This window comes from Macaca nemestrina, chromosome 5 (assembly GCF_043159975.1).
Source record: "Macaca nemestrina isolate mMacNem1 chromosome 5, mMacNem.hap1, whole genome shotgun sequence".
NCBI lineage: Eukaryota > Metazoa > Chordata > Mammalia > Primates > Cercopithecidae > Macaca > Macaca nemestrina.
The window spans coordinates 6,081,955-6,103,810 of record NC_092129.1 but is presented as its reverse complement, the minus strand read 5'-3'; the positions used below and the strand labels follow the sequence as shown (position 1 = coordinate 6,103,810).

The 21,856-nt window shown below is 40.0% G+C and overlaps 1 protein-coding gene across 7 annotated transcripts in view; it reads right to left on the bottom strand.

The window, feature by feature from the left end:
• The window catches only part of LOC105487544 (phosphodiesterase 10A), a 661,304-nt gene that overhangs the window by 240,097 nt on the left and 399,351 nt on the right, over nucleotides 1–21,856 (bottom strand). For 2 of the 7 annotated variants that reach the window (XM_011751005.3, XM_071096235.1), the window contains exon 2: nucleotides 1,704–1,831. The exons of the other annotated variants lie outside the window; for them this stretch is intronic. In XM_011751005.3, the coding sequence (XP_011749307.1) occupies nucleotides 1,704–1,740 (37 nt within the window). In that variant the 5' untranslated portion in view covers nucleotides 1,741–1,831. The remainder of the gene's footprint in view (nucleotides 1–1,703; nucleotides 1,832–21,856) is intronic. 7 annotated transcript variants of the gene reach the window in all.

The following is a 21,856-nucleotide window of genomic DNA, read 5'->3' as shown; positions in this document are numbered from 1 at the left end:
AAAAATACTCAGAGAAATGTCACACTTGCTATTTGAAAACTAATCTGGTCAACGTAATCAACACATTGTAAATGACAAAAGTAAGAGTTTTACTTACTAGTCTCAGCTCAGACTGTACATTAAAAAGCTCTTTATTAAAAGTGAGAATGCATTTATACCATAATTTACAAGTATCTCAAACTAATACACCTCATAAACTGTCATCCTGGTTATACAGCTAAGAAAACAATAGATTTCTGATATTACATTATAACTGTTTATTATTCCCTCAAGCTTACCTGTTAAAACAGGGTATGATTCATTTGCTCCCTCCTCTATGTGGGTTAGAGGTCATGCCGTTATAAACCACGAATAAGTAGAAAAATTATCTACTCCCTCCTGTGACAAAATTCCCCTCTCTGATGACACCATCCTATCCTTACACCTCATTCTTCCTTTCACTACTTTTGAGTCAGGTATTTGCCCTCAACTGTACACTGTGGTCCCTGTTCATCTAGTTTCTCTCCCATTTGAATTAACTTTGCCTTGCTATTGAGTTTAAAAACCGTTGCCAATTACTGCAATAACACCTCAGCAAGCACCACAGAATTCTTTGCTTAGTCCCACCCCACACTAGGGAAACCTAATCATTCGAGTTTTGTGACCTGCATTTCTAACTGGTTAGAGAAAAATGCAGTCGTGTCAATTCTTTTCCGTCTCTTAGATGGATCCCTATATTGATCCCACAGCAGCCGGCCCAAGACTGTTCCATTACTCCTAAGCATCTGGACATGGCATGATCACCCTGACACATGACCTAGCCTTTTGTTACTCAGAGGATCCTTTATTTTTCCTCTGCAATGTTTCTCTGAACCTCTACCCACTTTCTAGCTTCTCTCCTAACTCAGCTGGCTCTCTTTTTTGGTTCTTGATTCGTTATTTTAATTGCTCACTTAGTTATTTCCCCTTTATGTCTCATGTCTTCAAACTCTCCTTGCCCCTTTTAATGTAAAGATTTCTAAGACACTCATACTTCCACCAATCCTGAAACATGATTCACAACAACAAAATGTCCTTCACACCTGGTAAACCCAACACACCTTCTATTTTTCTTTCACCATCAAAGTCAAAAGAGTAGTCCAGTGCTTATTTTAATGTCCGTAATTCTAATTCATGCATTAATCATCACCCAATGATTTCATTCCCCATAACTGCATGAAAATCATTTTTTGGTTAAACCAGCTTTCCAAATTGCTAAATATCATTATCGCAGTCTTCATCTCCCTTGGTCTCAGTAGGATCAGATATTGTTAACTAATCCCTTAGTTTCTTGGAAATTTCTCCACATAACATAGTAAAGCAGGTCATTTAGCCAATAATCAATTTGCCTAAAGCAAATATGTAACCACCCTATGAAAAATAAAGGGAAAAATCACCCAACTAGAACATCACAGAAATCCTCAAAAGCCATTAAAACTAACCCATCCAGAATGAAACACTGTAAACTTTTTTGGTGCAATGAAACCCTGTCAATGATATTGTAGGGGTCTTGAGTGAACGTTGGCACCAAAAAGACTCAAGGTGTGAACCAAACAAAGTTTTCATCAATTGATAATTTTAATGAATTGGCAGATCAAAACAGAGCTACAGAGTACTAGTTTGCTTCCTGTCTATCTGAATGTCCCTTCTAAATTTCTTTTGCTGGCTTAGTGTCCTCTACTCACCTGTTAAATGTTGGGATTTCCTCTCTTCTATCCTCATTCTACATTCTTTTCCTTCAAAGTCTTCTCTACCCCCATCTCTTCAACTGTAACATCTCTGTGGATGACTTCTATATCTATACCATTAGCTTCTAAACAAAAACAAAACAAAAAAATCAAATAACTAACAGATAATTCTCAGCATGGCTACACCTTAACCTACTAGAATCTTCTCCCTCTTCTCCTCCTTCTCCTCCCTCTTTCATATCCCATCTCTTTAAATGAAATCATCCTCTTAATCACCTAAACTAAATATCCCAGTCATCCTCCAATCCGCCCTCTTCTTCAATCCCTAAATGCAAATCACTGATTTCTGTCGATCGTACCTTCAGTGTTTCTGCCTCCTTTAAACCGTCTTCACTCCCACTGCTATTGTCTTTGTTCAGACAGTTAGCCATTATTTTTCCCTCTCAGGGAAGGTCACCATCTCCAGTTCAGAATAAATCCTGATTTGCTAAATCAGTCATGGTAATACTCTCCTTCCCTGAAAGTTGTTAGTTTAGCTCCACACAGAAAAGTCCACTCTTCTTCCAATGTGCATACCAGGCCTACAGCCAAAGAGCTGATCTTGCCACCATCAAAACAAAGTCCATTAGCAAAGTGGGAAGGGTAAAGAAGCAGATCCACGGGTGTGAGTAACTAAATCCATCAATCCTGGAGTTGCCCTTCCTCAAAGGCTCGTGTTTCGTGATGCAAATTTTCCCTATTGTGTAAGTAATCTGAAGTAGGGTTTCTGTTACTCGCAGCCAAAAGGTGCTCTAACTGAGCAGACCCATGCCAGTGCACAGCCTTCTCCCTCAACTTGCCTTTCTGGTTTCAGGGCTCCTGATCAATCTTCCTTCACACTACTCTACTCTCAGAAGTACTCTCCTGGGGGACGTGGAGTGATCCCTGGGCCCAAAAGTCTGTGACCAGCCCATGCCCAGCTGGCATTCCAAGACCTTCCAGGGCAGCACTCAACACTCCATACTCAAGAAATTCTGAGAAGTCTTCTAGGGCTTCAGCACAGCAGGAAGCTGGGACCACTCAGCTGCTGAATGGGCTGTAAAGGCCCCACGCCCCCAAGGGCACAGGCGACCCCCATCTCTGGGTGCCAAGCCAAGGAGCTGCCAATGGGCTTTACACCCACGGTTCTGGAGTCCACCTGAGGCACTCGTCCACCCCAGGTCCCCTCACTCTTGGAGCTCCCCACACGTGGGCTCCCTGCTATGAGTCCCGGCCTCCCTGCCGCCATCCACTTCAAGACTGGATTAGAGCAGCCCTCATGCAATCAGCAGCCACAGCCAAGGTGGCACGTGACAGGTGGGCACAGGCACTTCTGATGACATCATGCCCACCCCAGAAACTCCGCCCACCTGCTTCCGGCCTGGGCTTCCTTGGACGGGCGGGAAACTTCCTACGGCTGGGGAGGGCCCAAGACCCGAGTCCAGCAGCTAGAGGACGCAATAGAAAATACACAAAACCAGAGAAACCCGGGAAACTCTCTAAACATGGACCCTGCCGTTCCTTGCACGGGGTCACCTCTGTGGCATCTCCACGGGTCTCTCCTCTCCCTGGCTAGAGACAGGAACCAGGAGCGCCCGCTGGATAAGCCATGACCTTCAGTTCAGTACAAGCAGGAAGTTCCCTCTTTATTCAATCCGGACCGACTTCCGGTAAATACGTATATCCCAATTGTGGGCTGAATCGCCCAGATGCTCAGGGCTGCCAACCTCAGTCTAAGGGAAGCCCAGCATCTCTTTTAGTTCAACAGACAGCAGCTTTTCTTCTTCTCTGGATGGCTGCACTGTCAAGAGCTTTTGTTTGATTTTTTCTTTCCCCCCAACGACAAATTAAGTCAAGATTCTGTAAGGGTAAACTTACTCCTCCCCACAGTCCCTACCCTCCCTGAAAGAATCCAGAAGTATTGTTGACTGTTATAGATTACCTTTTGTAAATGCTACAACGTAATGAAACAACATGATAGGTGCAAAGTCCACTTTAACCAAAAGAACGACACTCTGTTTCAGATTTTCATTTTAAAAAATCTGATCAGTTCCTCACTGTTCCAGAACAAAGAAGAAAAACAGAGTATGGAAGCATCTCCACCATCTGGCCCCAAACAACCTTCAGCTCCAGCTATTCTCCCCATTCCTATGGTCCTCAAGATTTCCATAAAACCCACACCTACACCTCGACTCTTTCCTACTAAATGCATTTGCCCTTGTTGGCCGCCAAACTCTTTTTCTGTTTTTTTCTTACATGGTATAATATAAAGTCAGTCTCTCCAATTTATTTCTACCCATTTCTGCCTTACTGTCCCAACTGCCCAAAAGTTAATCATGCATGTATTGGGCCTTTGCTAAATAATGATAAAATAAAACTACTGCTTGCTTCCCTTAAGGGAAGATAGACCACAAACAGCTACAAATCAGTGGGATAAAAAGTGCAATCACTGTACATGAGGTCTATAGGAAAAGGAAGAAAAGCAACAGACTAGGTGAGATACTAAGGTCAGAGAAGCTTCTCACAGACAAATGGACACCCAAATTTAGCCTTGTAATCCACTAACAGACAAGATGGAAAGGGCATCCCAGACAGGAGGAACAGCACATACCCTCCCAAGAAGGCACGAAGGATCAACCTTTTCAGAAATTCAAAAATTACATATGATAAAAGGCATGTGGAAGAGGTGGAGGATAGGTGCTCAGAGTAAGCAAAGGCAGTTTAAGGATACGTATGCCATGCTAAGGACTTCAGAATTTTATTTGTAGGTGGATGGAAATACGCAGGATTTCACCTTGAGAATGATATAAGCAGATGTGGATTTTAGAATGCTCTTTACTCCCATCGAAAGGATTGATTGAAGCCAGGAATGCCCATTAGTCAGCCACTGCAGCAGTGCAGTTGAGAAACAGTAGTAGAATAAAACTGATAATTAAATGGCAGGCTGACAAGACTAGATGACCAGTTACATGCACAAGATTAGGGAGAATGACAGGGAAGATTCAAGCCCTCCCTGACTCTTTGCCGTCTCTCATACCTCATATCCATACCATTAAGCAGTCCTGTTGTTGCAAACTTCTAAATTCATCCAAAACCTAATCATGTTTCACCTTCCCCACAGTCAACACCATCAATTCAAGCCACTATCATCCTTCATCTGGCTACTGCAATAGCTTTCTAACTGGTTAACCTGCATACATCTATAGTCTGGTCTCAATCTAGTACCCAGTGAAAACATTAGCTAGATCATGTTGCTGCTCTGCTAAAAACCCTCCAACTTCCCCTGATCTCACACAGCAAAGGCCAGTCCTTACATGGCCTGTTCCTCATGACATCTCTCACCTTGAACAAACTAGGCATACATCCACATCCTGGCCTTTTCCCTGGCTTGTCCCTCTGCCTGGAATACTGTTCTTTCCTCAGGTGTCTACATCACACCCCTGCAAGCAATTGTTCAAAATGTCACTGTCTCAAATGAGAGCTACATGGTATTTAATACTGTTGTCTCCCAGCCCCCACTGCCCCAACTCCTGACCCTCCTCACTCTGTTCTACATCATTTTTCCTGTGGCACTCTAAGTTTTCGAATATCCTACATAATTTACTTTTATTTGTTGTCCATTTCTTTTACTAGAAAACATGAATTCACAAGGACAGGGCTCTTCTGTTTTGTTCATTGATGTATCACAAGCACTTAGAACAGCGCCTGGTCAACAGTAGGAGCTCAATGCATATTTAAATTAATGAATGTTTGAATAAATGAACCCAATACTTGGAGTCAGGAGAGAATCATGGGGAGGAACGGGTCAGGTATGTCTTCTGGAAATGACACCTGAGCTGAGCCTTCATGAGAAGAAATTAAGCAAGCAAGTAAATGGTCTGGAATTTCCAGAGATGACAGCATGAGAAGGTAGAGATGCAAGAAGGGCACGGGACTACAAACAGTTTGATGTTGCCAGAGCTTAAATAAGAGGCAAAGAGGTAGAAATAAGGCTGGTTCTTGTCAATTAGTGGAAGGTCCTGATTATATTCCAGCTCAAGTAAGTTTACTGTGAGTTTCTGAAACATCCATCAGACTTTAGTGACAACAATTAGTTTCAAGGAAAAAGTAATGTGCACATATAGGGTAGTGGTGATGTAGCCAAGAGATATTTTTAAAATATAACCAGCAGGATTTATTGAATGGACTGAATGTGGAGAGAGTGGTGAATGAGAATAAAGATAAGTACCAGCTTTCAAACTCACGTATATATGGTGTAATGAGAAAGAAGATGGTAAGTGTCCTACCCAATGAGAAAGAAGATGTTAAGTTCAGTTTTTGACTTGTTAAATTTTAGCCCATTAAAGTTAGAAAAAATGGTGATAGAAATAAACATTAATTTCCTTTTTAGATCCATTATGGTGACATGATGGAGAAAATATGAGGTAAGAAAATCTGTCAAGTTTCCATTCTAACCTTACCACTCATAAAAAATATTCAGGTGTTAACTTAAATCTTTCCTTTCCAAAAGAATACTTTAGGCCATTTAATACTAATTAGAACCTCACCATGCTCTGACAGAAGAACAGTGCTACTGACAAAATGTTTCCCCCCAAAATTCGTATGTTGAAGCCTTGATCCCCAGTGCAGTGGTATCTGGAGGTGGGGTCCTTGGGAGGTAATTAGGTCATGAGGGGTAGAGCCCTCACTGACAGGATTAGTGCCCTCATAAGAGCTGAGAGATTAGTGCCCTAATAAGAAATGAGAAAGAGAGGATTTGTCTCTCAAAACATTTCTCTTACAAGAAGGCAGCCATCTGCCAACCAGAGAGAGGGCCCTGCCCAGGAACTGCATCAGCCAGCACCATGGTCTCTGACTTCCCAGCCCCCAGAACTGTGAGAAATAAATGTTTAAAAGTCACCCAGTCTGTGGTACTTGTTGGAGCAGGTCGAATTTACTAAGACAGGTAAGCATAAGCATTTTGTTTAAAAGTTTGATAAACAGAAAAAAACAATTTCTCATTATGTGTTTCTGAGGTTTTTACAATTTGAGAATTTTGATTATTCTGGTGGACAAAAGTGCTAAATCCTCCTCGGACCGGGGATTAATATATTCTCTTTGGCACAATGGATTTAAGTAGCCCTCAACTGATCTCATATTTAAAGCAGAGACTATGAATCAGTCAGTTGTTGTGAGAGGAACATCTGGATTAGACATCTAACAACAAGGATCCTAGTTTTGATTATTTCATTTACTTGCCACCAAATGTGGTTTTAGTGATTTTTCTTATCTCTTTATCTGACTGTATGCTTATTTGTATATTCAGTAACTATTTTTGAGCACTAACAACATGCTAGATACTAGAAATCTAAGAATGACAAAAGCATGGTCCCTGTCTTTTACTTAAGCTGGTAGACAACATAGAACAGATGAAGATAAATAACATTAGAGATGCCTGACCCACCTATTTCCCAGGGCTTTTATGAAGCTTCAACAAACTGAATTCTTTTCAAAAATATACAGCTCTCCACAGAAGTAAAGTGCTAATATTTGAAGGCAGATATTCACCACAACAGCACATTTCTCTATGTAGGCTGTTTCGAGTAGTCACTATGGAGCTTAATGAGGTAAGTGGAAATACAGGGCCCAAAAAATCAAAAGTCACAACCAATGGAAAAATAAAAACTGTATCGTGAGAGCTTCTTAAGTATGCAGAAGCATATTTTTAAAATCATTACAAGCATATGACTTCTATATCAATCTAATAACAGGATTATATTTCAAATTAAGTACATTTTTCTAAGGTACAGTTGTTCACATCAAATGATCTAATTGTCAAGTCTAAATAAAATAAATTTACCTATGTTTAAATGCACAATGAAAACAACCAGTGAAATTTAAGTGGAAGACTGCTAAGAAAAAATGTATATATATATAAAAATTTCACTAAACTCAAAGGAAAAAATGTAACTATATACCAAAAGAAACACCATGGATTCAAGGGTCATGAGAACAAACAAAAAAACAACAGTTTTACTCTGGGTATTTTATTAGCTTGTCTTGTTTTTTAATCAAGACAAGTATAGATGACCCTCTATTTATGAATTTTTATCCCTCGAAGTTCTTTATTTAGTGGTCCTTTTCAAATTGTTACACATTCAAAAATTAAAACAATATAAAATATATATATTAAGAAGTCTCATTCCCACCAGATTTCTCCCCCAAGAAAACACACAAGTATGTTTTCCTGTGTGTCCTACCAGTATTTCTTCATGTGGCAAATAACTCAAAATTTTTATAAATACAAACAAAACATATCCATATGTGTCAACCACCAAGTCCCGGCCTCCACAGCTGCTTGATTGATGCAAAGCTTTTCTTAGCCAGTTGCTTGTGATAGCATTAGTCTGAATTTGTTGAATACCTACTATGTGTGGGGCAGTATACTAATCATTTTCCATTTACTAAATCCATCTTCAAAATAATCCAGATAAATTATTCTTACTATCCTCATTTTACAGAAGAGGAAAGAGGATTAAGAAGTTAGGTCACTTGCCAAAGTTAACATAGCAAACGTGTACCTGAGCTATGTTTCAAAACAAATCAGTGTGCCTACAGATCCTCTTTACCGTATATTCTCTACTACCTCTTCAGTCTTACTGCCTCGCCAAAGTTTGCAAGTAAAACAGTCAGATACTCTAGGAGGCCAAAAATCACTTCCCAAAAAGATACCCACGTCAAATCCCTGGAACCCATAGAATATTTATTTGCCTTATGGCAAAAGATGAGATGATAGTGAAAGATCCTGGGAGGAGGAGTTTACCCTGTATTATCCAAGTGGGCCCTAAATGATACCACTTCAAGGTATTCCACATGGCATCCCTTCTAATCAAGGAATTTACCTCATAGCAAATGAGGTATGACCATGGACCCATCATCATGGAATTCACTGTTCAAACCATGTCCCCATATCCTGAAATAGCTGGTTTGACAGAAAAGAAAAATGGCATTTGAAGTCTCAGCAGCAGGTAGGTTTAGGTGAGATATCTTGCAGGGCTGGGGCAATGTTCTGTGGGAGACTGTATATGTACTAAACTGGCGTCTAATGTATGATACCGTTTCTCCCATAGCCGGGATTCATGGGTCCAGGAATCAAGGGTGGGGAGGAATAGGAATGGCACCCCCTAATATTACTCCTGGTGATTTACTACTAAAATGTTCACTTCCTGTTCCCACAACCTTATGCTCTGCTGGTCCTTCAAAGGAAGGAATGTTTCTATCAGAAGACACAATGGCTCCAATGAACTGGAAGTTGAGACTGCCACCCAGCCACTTTGGGCTCCTCAGGCCTCTGAATCAATAGGCAAAGTACTGGCTGGGGTGATTGATCCTGATTGCCAAGAGGAAATGGAGCTGCTACTATCGGGTAATCTGGCTCCAGGCCCAAATCCTCTGTGTGATCTTTCAGGTCCAACATAGGCAGTTACAGAGTTGTGCCTGGCAGCCCTCATGGAGAAAAACTGACGCCACCATACAACATGGTTGCTGCACAGTCAGTGCACTGCAGTTTTCTGGAAGGAGTTGCAGTTGAGGACTCAGGCTTCCCTGACCCCTGGGCCAGCCATGCTTGTTCACATATCTTCCTTCCTTGTCTAGGCACCTCCATTCAGCCGCCTTTTTACTGGGGGCCTGGAAGACGTGCTTTTCTCCCCTTTGTTTCGGTACTTTCCCATACCTAGCCCTTCTCCCAGCCAACAGGCCCATAAAGAGGCAGGAGCCTTTTGTTTGAGACTTCCCAGCAGTGAAATGCACCCCTCATCTGAGCTGATCCATCTGACTCTCACCCAGTGCCATTCTGCAGATTGACAGCCAGCACCTCTGGGGAGCCAGCACCGTTTTGTGTCTCTTGTTTACACTGTCCCAGCAAGTGAACAAAGGCTTAGTTATTCCTTTTGGTTCGGCCCCTTGTCCTAATGAACCACCTAGACACCTGGTTGCTTTTCGGCTACAGAAAGGAGGTTAGGAAGAACATGACTGGAATGTAGAATGCCCCTTAGGGCATCTACCACCATGCCCTGTGACTGAAGTCCATGGAAAACCAACAACCCCTTTCAGGCAGGACTGTTAATGACCCAGGCCCCTCAGGAATGAGGGTCTGGGTCACCCTACAGGCAAAGAACCCTGAACAACAGGCTGTGGTCCTCCCAGAGGGCAAAGGGAATATAGAATGAGTAATGGAAGAAAGTAGCTATAAACACTATCTAGGACCAGGCAGTTTCAGAAATAAGGGCTGCAATGTTTATGAGTATTTCTTATTTTGTTATGAGTATGTGGGTATATAAATAATTAAGCAATTATCTCTGCATTCTTCCTGCTCTTATCCCTTATCATCTAACATAAGATGCATGAATAACAGTGAACTTTACATCACAGTATTTAAGTTCTAGGATGTTAAGGAAAACAATGAACACCAACCAGGAACTTTTGCATACCCTTCTGGGGAAAGGGTTAACACATTTTTGGTTGTAAGTAAGAGAGCTGCATCATGTCCTGTGGAAGTATGACTTTGTGGGTGTCTTTATTTGGAGATTAGTCATAGTTTAAAGAGAAGCATATGAGTGCCAAGTTTACAAGGGGTGATGGCCAGTTTTATGTGGGAACTTGACTAGTCTAATATTCCCAGTTACTCATTCAAATACTAATCAAGGTGTTGCTGTGAAGGTATTTTGTAGGTATGATTAGCAATCACAGTCCATTGACTTTAAGGAGATTATCCTTGATAATCTGAGGGGGACCTACATGCAATCAAATGTATCCTTAAAAGAGGGAGGCAGAGCAAGTTTTGAGAGAGAAGTGCACAGAGAAGGGGATGTGAAAATAGAGGCAGAGAATAGAATGATGCTGCCACAAGACAAGGAATGCCTGGAGTCCCCAGAAGCTGGAATAGGCAGGAAAGCACTCTCCCTTCGAGCCTCTGGAGGGTGTGCAGCCCTGCCAATATCCTGATTCCAGACTTCTCTTCTCCAGAATGAGAGAATGTATTTCCGTTGTGTTAAGCCACAAAATTTGTGGCATTTGTTAGAGCAGCCACAGGAAACTAATATAGGTACTTAACAATAAAACACAGTAAGAAAAGAAACTTTATCTGAGGAATGCGAGCCGGCTATAAATTATCAGACCCACAGAGGCAGGAGGGTGAGGCAGGAGTTGCATCCCACTTCCCCTCCTTGAGCTAAGTAATCAGCTCTTGAAGCTGCTTGCTATGTGTGCTCTGACCAGCTGCCGCCAGAAGCAGCTGTCAACTAACCAAGCAAGGCCACTCACTGGACACCATACCGCATACCCCACACTTCACCAATGTATAGTCAATCACTAATCAATCTTATTTGTCTAACCAACGAGAATTCCTGACAAACAGCTGTATCAGCCCCACTCCCTGTCCCCCTTTCTACTTTGGAAAACCTGCTTCTAACAAAGGCCAAACAGAGGGTCTGAGTCTTCCAGGCGGCTGTCCTCTCACCTTGGCTCAAGTAAATTTTTTAAAATTATATTTTGTGTCTCAACTTCCTCCTTCAGGTCAACACTATAATGAGAATCAGATAATATTGTAGAGAAAGAATGAGCTAGTACATGCTTCCATTAAGCTACTGCACAAGTAAAACAAGTTTTTAAAATTGAATTCTTACTGAGACACCAATAGTTAAGATGTCCTCCCTCCCATTATGCTACAAAATATGAAACCTGTGACTCTTCAATATTTCCTTTCCCATTTTGCCATTTCCTCAGAGATCTGACCAGGTGGGGCAAATACTCATGTCCCAGAAGAGACCTGATACTATATATTAAAAGGCCTAAAAAAAGGCAAGCAAACCTCTAATTAAAAATGTTAATAACCATCCACAAGGGTCAAATGATAGTTTAAACCCCTGAAGCTATACAGAAATAATATTCTAAATCATACTACCATATTGTAATTTACTAAGAAAACCACAAGTAAAGTCTAGAAGCCACCAAAATCCATGATTCTTAATACTTTTAAGTGACGTTTCATAAGAATGTTAGTTGGCTTCAGAGGTTGAAATACCAACTTGCTTCCTTGATTTGAAATTTGATGGGAAGCCAACATCTAGAACTCGGTAATGTTACCTACAGCAGTCTTTCTTATATAGCTCTTTTATATTTGCCTTGAAAAAAAATGCTGAACTAATGACAAAAGACAATCTTGGGGGACTTTGTCTTAAAATCTGAGGGTGGAGAATCAGCATGCAAGCAAAACTTCAGGTGGCAGCACCTTTGGAATCGGCACCTCGCCAACTGTGGGGCATCCACTCAAGCTCTGGGGGATGGAATTCCCATACAACCTCGCCAGCCATCTCCAGCGGGTGACCAACTCTAAAGGATGAGAGCAGGGGAAGTGGAAAAGCAGAGAGTAGAACGGCGTGTGGAATGTGAGTTTCTGGAGGGCAGAGATTTTGTCCTGTTTGTTCTCATCATATCACCTGCATGTAGAACAAAGAAGACAGTAAATATCCGTGGAACAGGTCAATGCATAGAAGATTCGGGTGGAGGAATCAAAGAAAGAAGTAAACACGGGAGGAACATAAATTTTCTGAAAGTATATATGGGGAGAAGGCAATTAGAATGATACAAGGAGAAAGTTACATACCAAAACCCAGCTCTCAAATTGAAATTTAATACCTGTCTCATGCACAGCAGCAGTTTACGGAAAACAAAATGAGTAATTTCCTTAGGTTCTTGGGTACTAGATGGGGGTAAGTTATTTTTTGCTGTAAAATTTTAGCATGTATTCCCCGAACAGACAAAGGAATTTCTCATTTAATTCATTGTTTCATCTTATTAACACTAGCAGTACTGATAGAAAATTTAATCATTGCATGTTTCATTGTTAAAGCAGAAGAAACCTGGCAATTAGCAAATTCCAGACCCACCCAATATTTGGGGGATTTCTCTAAATGTCAGATATGAATTTTTTTTTCCTATTTACCTGATTGACAGGATAGCAGAAATAAGGTATAAGGACATTGGGAAATTACTGTTAGAAAAAAAAGAATGCAACACATAATTTTCATATGTCTTCCAGGAAAGAACAACCATTATTTTTGGCCTTTTAAAATTCAAGCTGCAAACCACAGAGGTTAGATGAGGTTGAACACCTCATAAAGGTCCCTGCACACAGAAACATTCAGCAAACATTGCTGACAGATGACTGTCATTGGTATGGAGGGCTCAGAGATCTAGCAACCAAAACCAAGATTCATTACAATGCTTGCTTTAAATTTTGTTTTTGTTACCACTCCAGTAAAACTAGATGACTCTCTTCTATTTTAACTAGTATTAGTCTTTATATTTTCCCTATCATCAATAAGAAATGTATCTTCTGTTCTTAAGGTAATTTATAATGCTGGTAAATACCGCTCTAAAAAAAATTGATATGTATAACTATATGTCTATACCTTTCAAACTAAGTTATTCTTAAAATTGACACTAGGTGAAAATACTTTCCTTCCCCATCTTAATATTAGAAAAAAATTATCTTGGGGGTGGTAGCAAACTGTTGGAGAGTGAGGGAAATAAAGTAAGAATTTTTTTCTTTTTTTTTTTGAGATGGAATTTTGCTCTTTTTGCCCAGGCTGGAGTGCAATGGCGTGATCTTGGCTCACTGCAACCTCCGCCTCCTGGGTTCAAGCGATTCTCCTGCCTCAGCCTCCCGAGTAGCTGGGATTACAGTAATGCGCCACTATGCCCGGCTAATTTTTGTATTTTTAGTGGAGATGGGGTTTCACCATGTTGGTCAGGCTGGTCTCGAACTCCCAACCTCAGGTGATCCGCCTGCCTTGGCCTCCCAAAGTGCTGGGATTATAGGCATGAGCCACCGCTCCTAAAGTGAGCTTTATGATTTTACTTTGTCCCCTGCTATCAAGTCAGTACTTTCAGATATATTCCATAAAAAGGGGGAAAACCTATATTCATCTGCCATTTTAAGAAAATATGATGCTACAGTTCATGAAATCCACATCTGAAATACTAGTATAGTGAAGAAAACATGAGTTCTGGGAGCAGACAGGTGTGAGCTTGAATCTCTAATCTATCACTTATTAATGTAACCTCTGTCCGGACAATTTCCCCACCTACACTATGCAGTTTTTGTGAATGTTAAATGAGGTAAGTAATGTTAAGACTCTAGCATAGCCCTAATACACAGGAAGTACTCAGCAAATATTTAAAATAAATATTCATAAAAGTCTCTTTAAGTATCTTTATTTTCCAAATATTCTACCACCCAATGAAAGCATTAAGAAACCAGTTCTTTTCAAATCAGCCATGGCCACAAAACTAACACAGTTAACACAGATTAATATATTGCCAACATATACAAGCTCACTTGTACATGTCTGTACAAACTGCTGAAGTCCAAAAAATAAAATTTCATCAATTGCAAACATACAGAGCGTGCAAAATATTACAGGCTTTTAGATAGCTTCCAATTCTGCTTACAAGCAAGGTACAGGGGAAAAGTTAATTGGGTGAAATGACTTGAAATGACAATGAGTATCAGCTGAATAAGGTCCCGTACAGCCTGCTGTGTTCACTATAGCACTCAGCATGTATGGCCTCTACATGCTTATGGAATAGAGAATATGAAATTTCCCCAATTTTAGTTGTTCTCTTAAAGGTTTGTTACTTTATATTTAAAATGCATTGGTTAAAACTTTAAAAAATGTTTTATTTCTTTATTTTTCATTTAGCTTTAAGTAAAATAAAGACAATCGAAAATGAACACTAGAACCTTTTTTCAAACTTTGAAAATCAAGTTAATATTTTCTGAGGCTGGTTTGTGAGTGCATGGGTATTCATTTATTCACATGTTTTAAATTAATTACATGTATCTTCAGACACATAACAGTCCCTGGCATAGAGATTGTTTCTGAATGGATGGAAAGAAGAAAGGAAAGGAGGCCTTCCTGGAGTAAGGGAAGAAAGGCAAATGGATGTATGGGAAAAATTATAAATTTGAAAAAAGTGTCACAGAATGAAATTGTCTATATTCCAGGCTAAATAACTTACCTGCATATGGTATGAACTGCAGGTTAAGTAACAAGTTAGAAAGCAAGGGAACAGATTTTAAACAAGTCTAACCAACCAGCCACTAAAAAAAAAAAAAAAAAAAAAGATACATTTAAAACTCTACCTTTAAATATAAATTTCATTTAAAGAAAAATGTAAAGAGTTAAGAAAAATACTTCAAAAGGCAAACTGTTAAGTTTAAATATGCATATTGTATTATTTCACTTTTTATGACAAACCAAGATAAAAAGTACAAAGGACAGCAGATACTTCTGAATGTCACTTGAAAAATTTGGATTTTCAATTGTACACACCTGAGGTTGAGGCAAGTTATTGGCAAAACCATTTCAGGAGTGTTTATGAAGACTAGAAAAGGTTCAGGGATAGAATATAGAGGGCAGGTTATACTGATTTACAAGAAAGCAGTCATAAGAACTAACACTCATGGGGTAGTCACATGTGTTTTTCACAAAAATTCTATAAGGTAAGAATTAGTATTATTCCCTCCATTTTAGAGGATGAAACTGAAGCAGAGAGGTTAAATAGCTGGTCGCACAGCTAGTCTGCAGCAAAGTTCGATTAAAACCCAGGCGTCTGCTTCCAGAGTCCCGCTTGCAGACACAAGAGTAGAAATATATACTAAATCAAGTTGAACCATAATGCAAATTCATAGCAAACATAAAGAGTATGTGCTTTTCATTTTGACCCAATAAACACCTTTTGAGTGTTTATTATGTGCCAGGTGCAAAACTGCAGCCTCCTTTTTACTTCATGTAATGCTAAATTTACAATCTGTTTTGAGTAGATACTAAAAAATGACTTAAGTCGACGGGGCGGTGGCTCATACTTGTAATCCCAGCACTTTGGGAGGCCGAGGCGGGCGGATCACGAGGTCAGGAGATGGAGACCATCCTGGCTAACACGGTGAAACCCCCTCTCTACTAAAAATACAAAAAATTAGGCGGGTGTCGTGGCAGGCACCTGTAGTCCCAGCTACTCCAGAGGCTGAGGGAGGAGAATGGTGTGAACCCGGGAGGCGGAGCTTGCAGTGAGCCTAGATTCCGCCACTGCACTCCAGCCTGGACGACAGAGCGAGACTCCATCTCAAAAACAACAACAAAAAAATCAGACATTTAACTCAAGTACAACAACGTTGACATGATGACATCATAGATATGTATGTAATTTCCCCTCAGCTAACAAAGTATTTAAATCAAAATAAATTAGAAAATTAGATGGAGTTGCTTTGCCCAGATACTTTCTCATTGTACTGTATTAGTCATTTGGATTATGAGAACAGCAAAGCAAAAGAAGTAGTATTTTTATTGGGAAAAAAAGAGGAGCATAGGATGGCATGAAAGACAGGAAATCAAAAGATCATGTGTAATTCACTGTAAATTTGGTAACATGGAAAACAGTTAATTGTGTTGCAGCCATATCTGTAAGTCCTAATGGCCAGCACAAAGGGGGCTTTTTCTTTCACAGAAAAAAAAAAAAAAAAAAAAAAAAAAAAAAAGTGGCCAAATGAATTTTAAGCAATTTCTCTGACAAGTATTTTCATTGTGCTTCTGTTATTCTTCGAAAACAGAAACTGGAATGAGGTTTAAGTTTTGCACTTGGAATGAAATTAGCATGATCGTATAGTTGGTGTCAATAAAGAAATTAATTGTTGACTGCTGGCTTTGCTGTATTCTGCTCTACTATTGTAAAATCTGTCAGTCCCGGCTGCCATCTCCCCTTCAAAACCCAAGTTTCCCAATAAAAAGAACCACAGTTGTATGGAATGGGTCGCCAGAGATTTGAACCTCCACAAGCATTACTCCCTGGTCCTGCCCTGCTCTGCAGTCTTTGCAAAAAGACAATGGCAAGTTCACCTCCTACTTGCGACACCCAAAATGAAGCTTAAACAACTCTTCAAAACATGTGTGTTGTTGTGCTGTTTTTTTGTGTTTGTTTTTTTTTTTTTTTAAGTTAAATTAGCTGCTGAATGTATTTTAGCCCAATATAAATTAAGGATATAATCTACCTGACATTGCCTTGAATGGGTTTTTATGCCGTTTACAAGAAGAAACTTAAAACTCCATAAAGCTGACCTATTCATTCATCGATGCTTTATATTTAAAAGGCTCTATTATATGTCCATCCCAGAAAACCAAATATCCATTTTAAAACACACGTAAGACAAAAATGCTATAGTAGCATACCAAAAACACTCCCTACAGCATTGGTTTAATTCAAGTCCTTACATATATATGATAAACTTAAAAATTCAAAATGTGCTAAGCTGGAGGCATCACACTACCTGACTTCAAACTATACTACAAGGCTATAGTAACCAAAACAGCATGGTACTGGTACCAAAACAGATATATATAGTGTAACAGAACAGAGGCCTCAGAAGTAACACATCTACAACCATCTGAGCTTTGACAAACCTGACAAAAAACAAGCAATGGGGAAAGGATTCCTTATTTAATAAATGATGTTGGGAAAACTGGCTAGCCATATGTAGAAAACTGAAACTGGACCCCTTTCTTATACTTTATACAAAAACTAAATCAAGATGGATTACAGACTTAATCCTAAGACCTAAACTCATACAAACCCTAGAAGAAAACCTAGGCAATACGATTCAGGACATAGGCATGGGCTAAGACTTCATGATTAAAACACCAAAAGCAATGGCAACAAAAGTCAAAACTGACAAATGGGATCTAAGTAAACTAAAGAGCTTCTGCTCAGCAAAAGAAACTATCACTGGAGTGAAGAGGTGACCTACAGAATGGCAGAAAATTGTTGCAATCTATCCATCTGACAAAGGGCTAATATCCAGAATCTACAAGGAATTTAAACAAATTTAAAAGAAAAAAACAACACCATCAAAAAGTGGGCAAAGGATATGAAAAGACAATTCTCCAAATAAGACATTTATGCGGCCAAACAAACATACGAGAAAAAAAGCTCATCATCACTCGTCATTAGAGAAATGCAAATCAAAACCACAATGAGATACCATCTCACGCCAGTTAAAATGGCCATCATTAAAAAGTCAGGAAACAACAGGTGCTAGAGAGGATGTGGAGAAACAGGAATGCTTTTACACTGTTGGTGGGAGTGTAAATTAGTTCAACCATTGTGGAAGGCAGTGTGATGATTCCTCAAGGATCTAGAACCAGAAATACCATTTGACCCAGCAATCCCATTACTGGATATATACCCAAAGGATTATAAATCATTCTACCATAAAGACACATGCACACATATGTTTACTGCAGCACTGTTCACAATAGCAAAGACTTGGAATCAACCCAAATGCCCATCAATGATAGACTGGATAAAGAAAATGTGGCACATACACACCATGGAATACTATGAAGCCATAAAAAAGGATGCGTTCATGTCCTTTGCAGGACATGAGTGAAGCTGGAAACCATCATTCTCAGCAAACTAACACAGGAACAGAAAACCAAACACTGCATGTTCTCACTTATAGGTGGGAACTAAACAATGAGAATGCATGAACACAGGGAGGGGAACATCACACACTGGGGCCTGTTGGGGGGATATAGGCCTGTTGGGGGGAGATAGGGTTAAGGGAGATAGCATTAGGAGAAATACCTAATGTAGATGATGGGTTGATGGGTGCAGCAAACCACCATGGTTAGTGTATACCTATGTAACAAACCTGCATGTTCTGCACATGTATCCCAGAACTTAAAGTATAATGGGGAAAAAAAAAGTTCAAAATGCCCTAGCTAAGAAAGTTGATGGCATGAGTCGGTATTCTGATATGATCAAAAGCAGTACAAATATGGGGTACTACAAAAAAAACCTTAAAAAGGAGCCATCAATGAAAATTGCATATATTGGCCATTCCATCAGCAAAATCTACTGCTAATACTGAGACATTACATTAGTCACATTTCAATTTATTTAAAGTTTTCTAGTAAATCTTTATGTTTTATAATAAAGATATTTTATTATAACTTGCTAAGATATTTTTAAATGATGATATTCTAAACTATCCACCTTGTAAGGACACTTACTAATATTATGTGGTATGTGGGTCATTCTGAGTATGTTAAGGACGCATAACCCAGTCAAAATTCCAAAGACTGAAAACTTTGCTCAGATTCCTTGTTCAGGCATAGCACACAAAATAAATTATTGTAGGTGAGCTAAATAACCAATATTAAAACCTGCACCATATGACAACATTCTTAATCATACTAATTTGTGATGTATAAGTTTTCTAATAATTGCTTTCTATGCCAATTACTTTGTATAATATCGTTTTACAAAAATTAGGAAGAACCCTACGATACTGGATTTGAATTGGAGACAGCATTATAAGTCATCATTTAAGTATACATTTCCTAGCTTTATCCACTGTCAAGGCCTAGAAGGAATAACATCCAAGTTGCAATGCGCACATCTAGCGCTCAAGTCTTAGCTACTAAATACCATTTCACACTGAACAGAACCAGAGTTCCCTGGAGAAGTGGCTGATTCCAGGTCTGAAATAGGAACATACAAAGTAAATAAGGGAAATGTGCGAAGAGAGCGACTGTTTCTGAGACTAATAAAGACATAGGAAATACAGTAAGAAAATGTTTGAAAGAATGCATATTGGCCAAATCTGGGTAATCTGAGGACTGGAAATAATAAATACAGCAATAGATTATAACACATTAAATATAAAAAAGAATAGACATGGTAATGTATTAGAATACTGAATAGAAAAGGAATCCATGGGTCCTTCATGATACCCAAAGTGAAGCAGAACGAAAAAGTGGGAGCAGAGTGAGGGAAGTCCTTTTCTCTCAGAAGAATTCAAGCTGTAAATACAGACGGAATAGCAGAATTCATTCAAAAATCATCATTTTCTAAGCCCCAAAGCAATAATTCCAGCCAAGATCATCAATGAACAGTAAAACCACTGAATGACAGGGTGTTGAGAAATATATATTCACAAGATCTCAAAGAATCATTCCATGGATTACTCATCACAAAAGAGAAATGACACCTTTCTGGTGGAGACATCTGGCAGACTCCATCTGAACCTAGTGAGCAAATTTAGCATCACCAAAAATAGAAAGGACATGCAACGCGATGGTAATTTGTGCCAAGCCAAAGAACCATATACTCACGTGCATAATGTTAAAAAGGACACTTAAAAGGATGGCAGGAGGTAAGTCTGGTGTGGTAAACAAGATCAGATCAAGAATTATGATTATCCCCAATCTACAGGTGAAGAAACCAAAGTTCAGAGAAGTAACTTTGTCAAACTCATGTATCTAAGTGATTGGCAAAGCTGGAATTTGAACAAAGTGAGTCGATTCTGAAACCCAGATTCTTTGGACTGCAGGAGCCTGGCAATCCCAGCCATCACTGGGTTTAAGGCCCAGGTCCAGCCATATGGAAATGGCTCCCTTAAGCCCTAGCCAGCGACTTTAGGGGCCAGCCCTGCAGCTCACCTGCCCTAGCCTCAGTCCATCCTTTGCTGGCCTACTTGTCTCTGGATTAGTCCTCTCCTGGGAGTCAAACTAACCTGTCTCCCCACCAAAGTTGGGCAACATCACTGTTACAGAAAAGATGGCTGGAAGCCTTTGGCTATATTATAGAGTTAAGAAAATTGGCTCAATTATCACACAGATGGACATCTGCAAAGTTAATAAAGACAGGCCTGTAGAATGACCAAAATTAAATTATTATCATTTCATTGTTCTAGTCCATTTAAATGAATGAAATTGAACATGTGACATACCCATGAAATGCTTGCCCATGTTCCATTATCAGGGCCTCAAATGAAAATCAGTCCTTATTTTAATAAACTTACACCCAGACTTCTGTCATTATACAGCCAAAAACCTACTCCGTTATCTCCAACTAATATGTCTGTCTTGGTCTTTTCAGACTGTTGTAACAAAACACCTTAGATTGGGTAATCTAAGAACAACAGAAACTTATTTTTCACAGTTCTGAAGGCTGGAAGTCCAAGATCAAAGCACCAGTAGACTCAGCATCTGGCGAAGGCCCCTTCTTCATGGATGAGCCTTTCTGTGTGTCCGCACATGGCTGAAGGGGAAAGCAGGTCTTTGGGGCCTCTTACTAGAGCATTAATTAATCCCATTCTCAGGGTGGAGCCCTCATGACCTGACCACCTCCCAAAGGCCCCACATTCTAATACCATCTATCTTGGTGATGATGTTCAACATATGAATTCAGGGCTGAGGGAGGACAAATATTCAGACCACAGAAATGGCCAAAACCAAACACCTGATTTTCTTCCTAAAACTGATCCTCCATTCTTCCATCAAGGCTGAAACCCTGAAGCCATCATTGGCATCTTTCTCTCCTACCTTACAGCTAATACATCAGGAAATCCTGTTGGCCGTACCCTGAAAAAGTATCCACAATGCTTTCATTTCTCATCCAGTCTACTGCGTCCACCAGCCCTTGCCTGGGTTGGCCACTGGGCTCCTAACTTGTCTCCCTGTGTCTGCCCTTTTTCTCCTACAGTCAATTCTCAACACAGTAGTCACAGTGATCTTAGGAAGTCAGATCAGGTCACTTCTCTCCTTAAAACTCTTCAATGAACCAGGTGCCATGGTTTTACCTGTAATCCCAGCACCTATGGTGGCTGAGGTGAGAGGATCACCTGAGTTCAGCAGTTCCAGACCACGCTGGGCAACATAGCAAGACCCCTTCTCTATAAAAAATTTTTAAAAATGAGCTGGGTGTGGTGGCACACACCTGTAGTCCCAGCTACTTGGGAGGCTGAGGTGGAGGACTGCTTGAGCCCAGGAGGTCGAGGCTGCAAGGAGCCATGATCGCTCCACTGCTGTCAGCCTGGGCAACAGAGTGAGACCCTGTCTCAAAAAAATATGTAAGTGAATAAATAAACAAACTCTTCGGTTTCTTCCTGTCTTACTCAGAGAGCAGACAAAATCCTTCGTGGGGTCCTGCATATCCTAGGAGAACTTTGCTCTCCTCCTCTACTGACATGGCCTCCTTGCAGTGCCTCCAAATATGCCAGCCATATTCTGAGGCCAAATTTTTGCAAT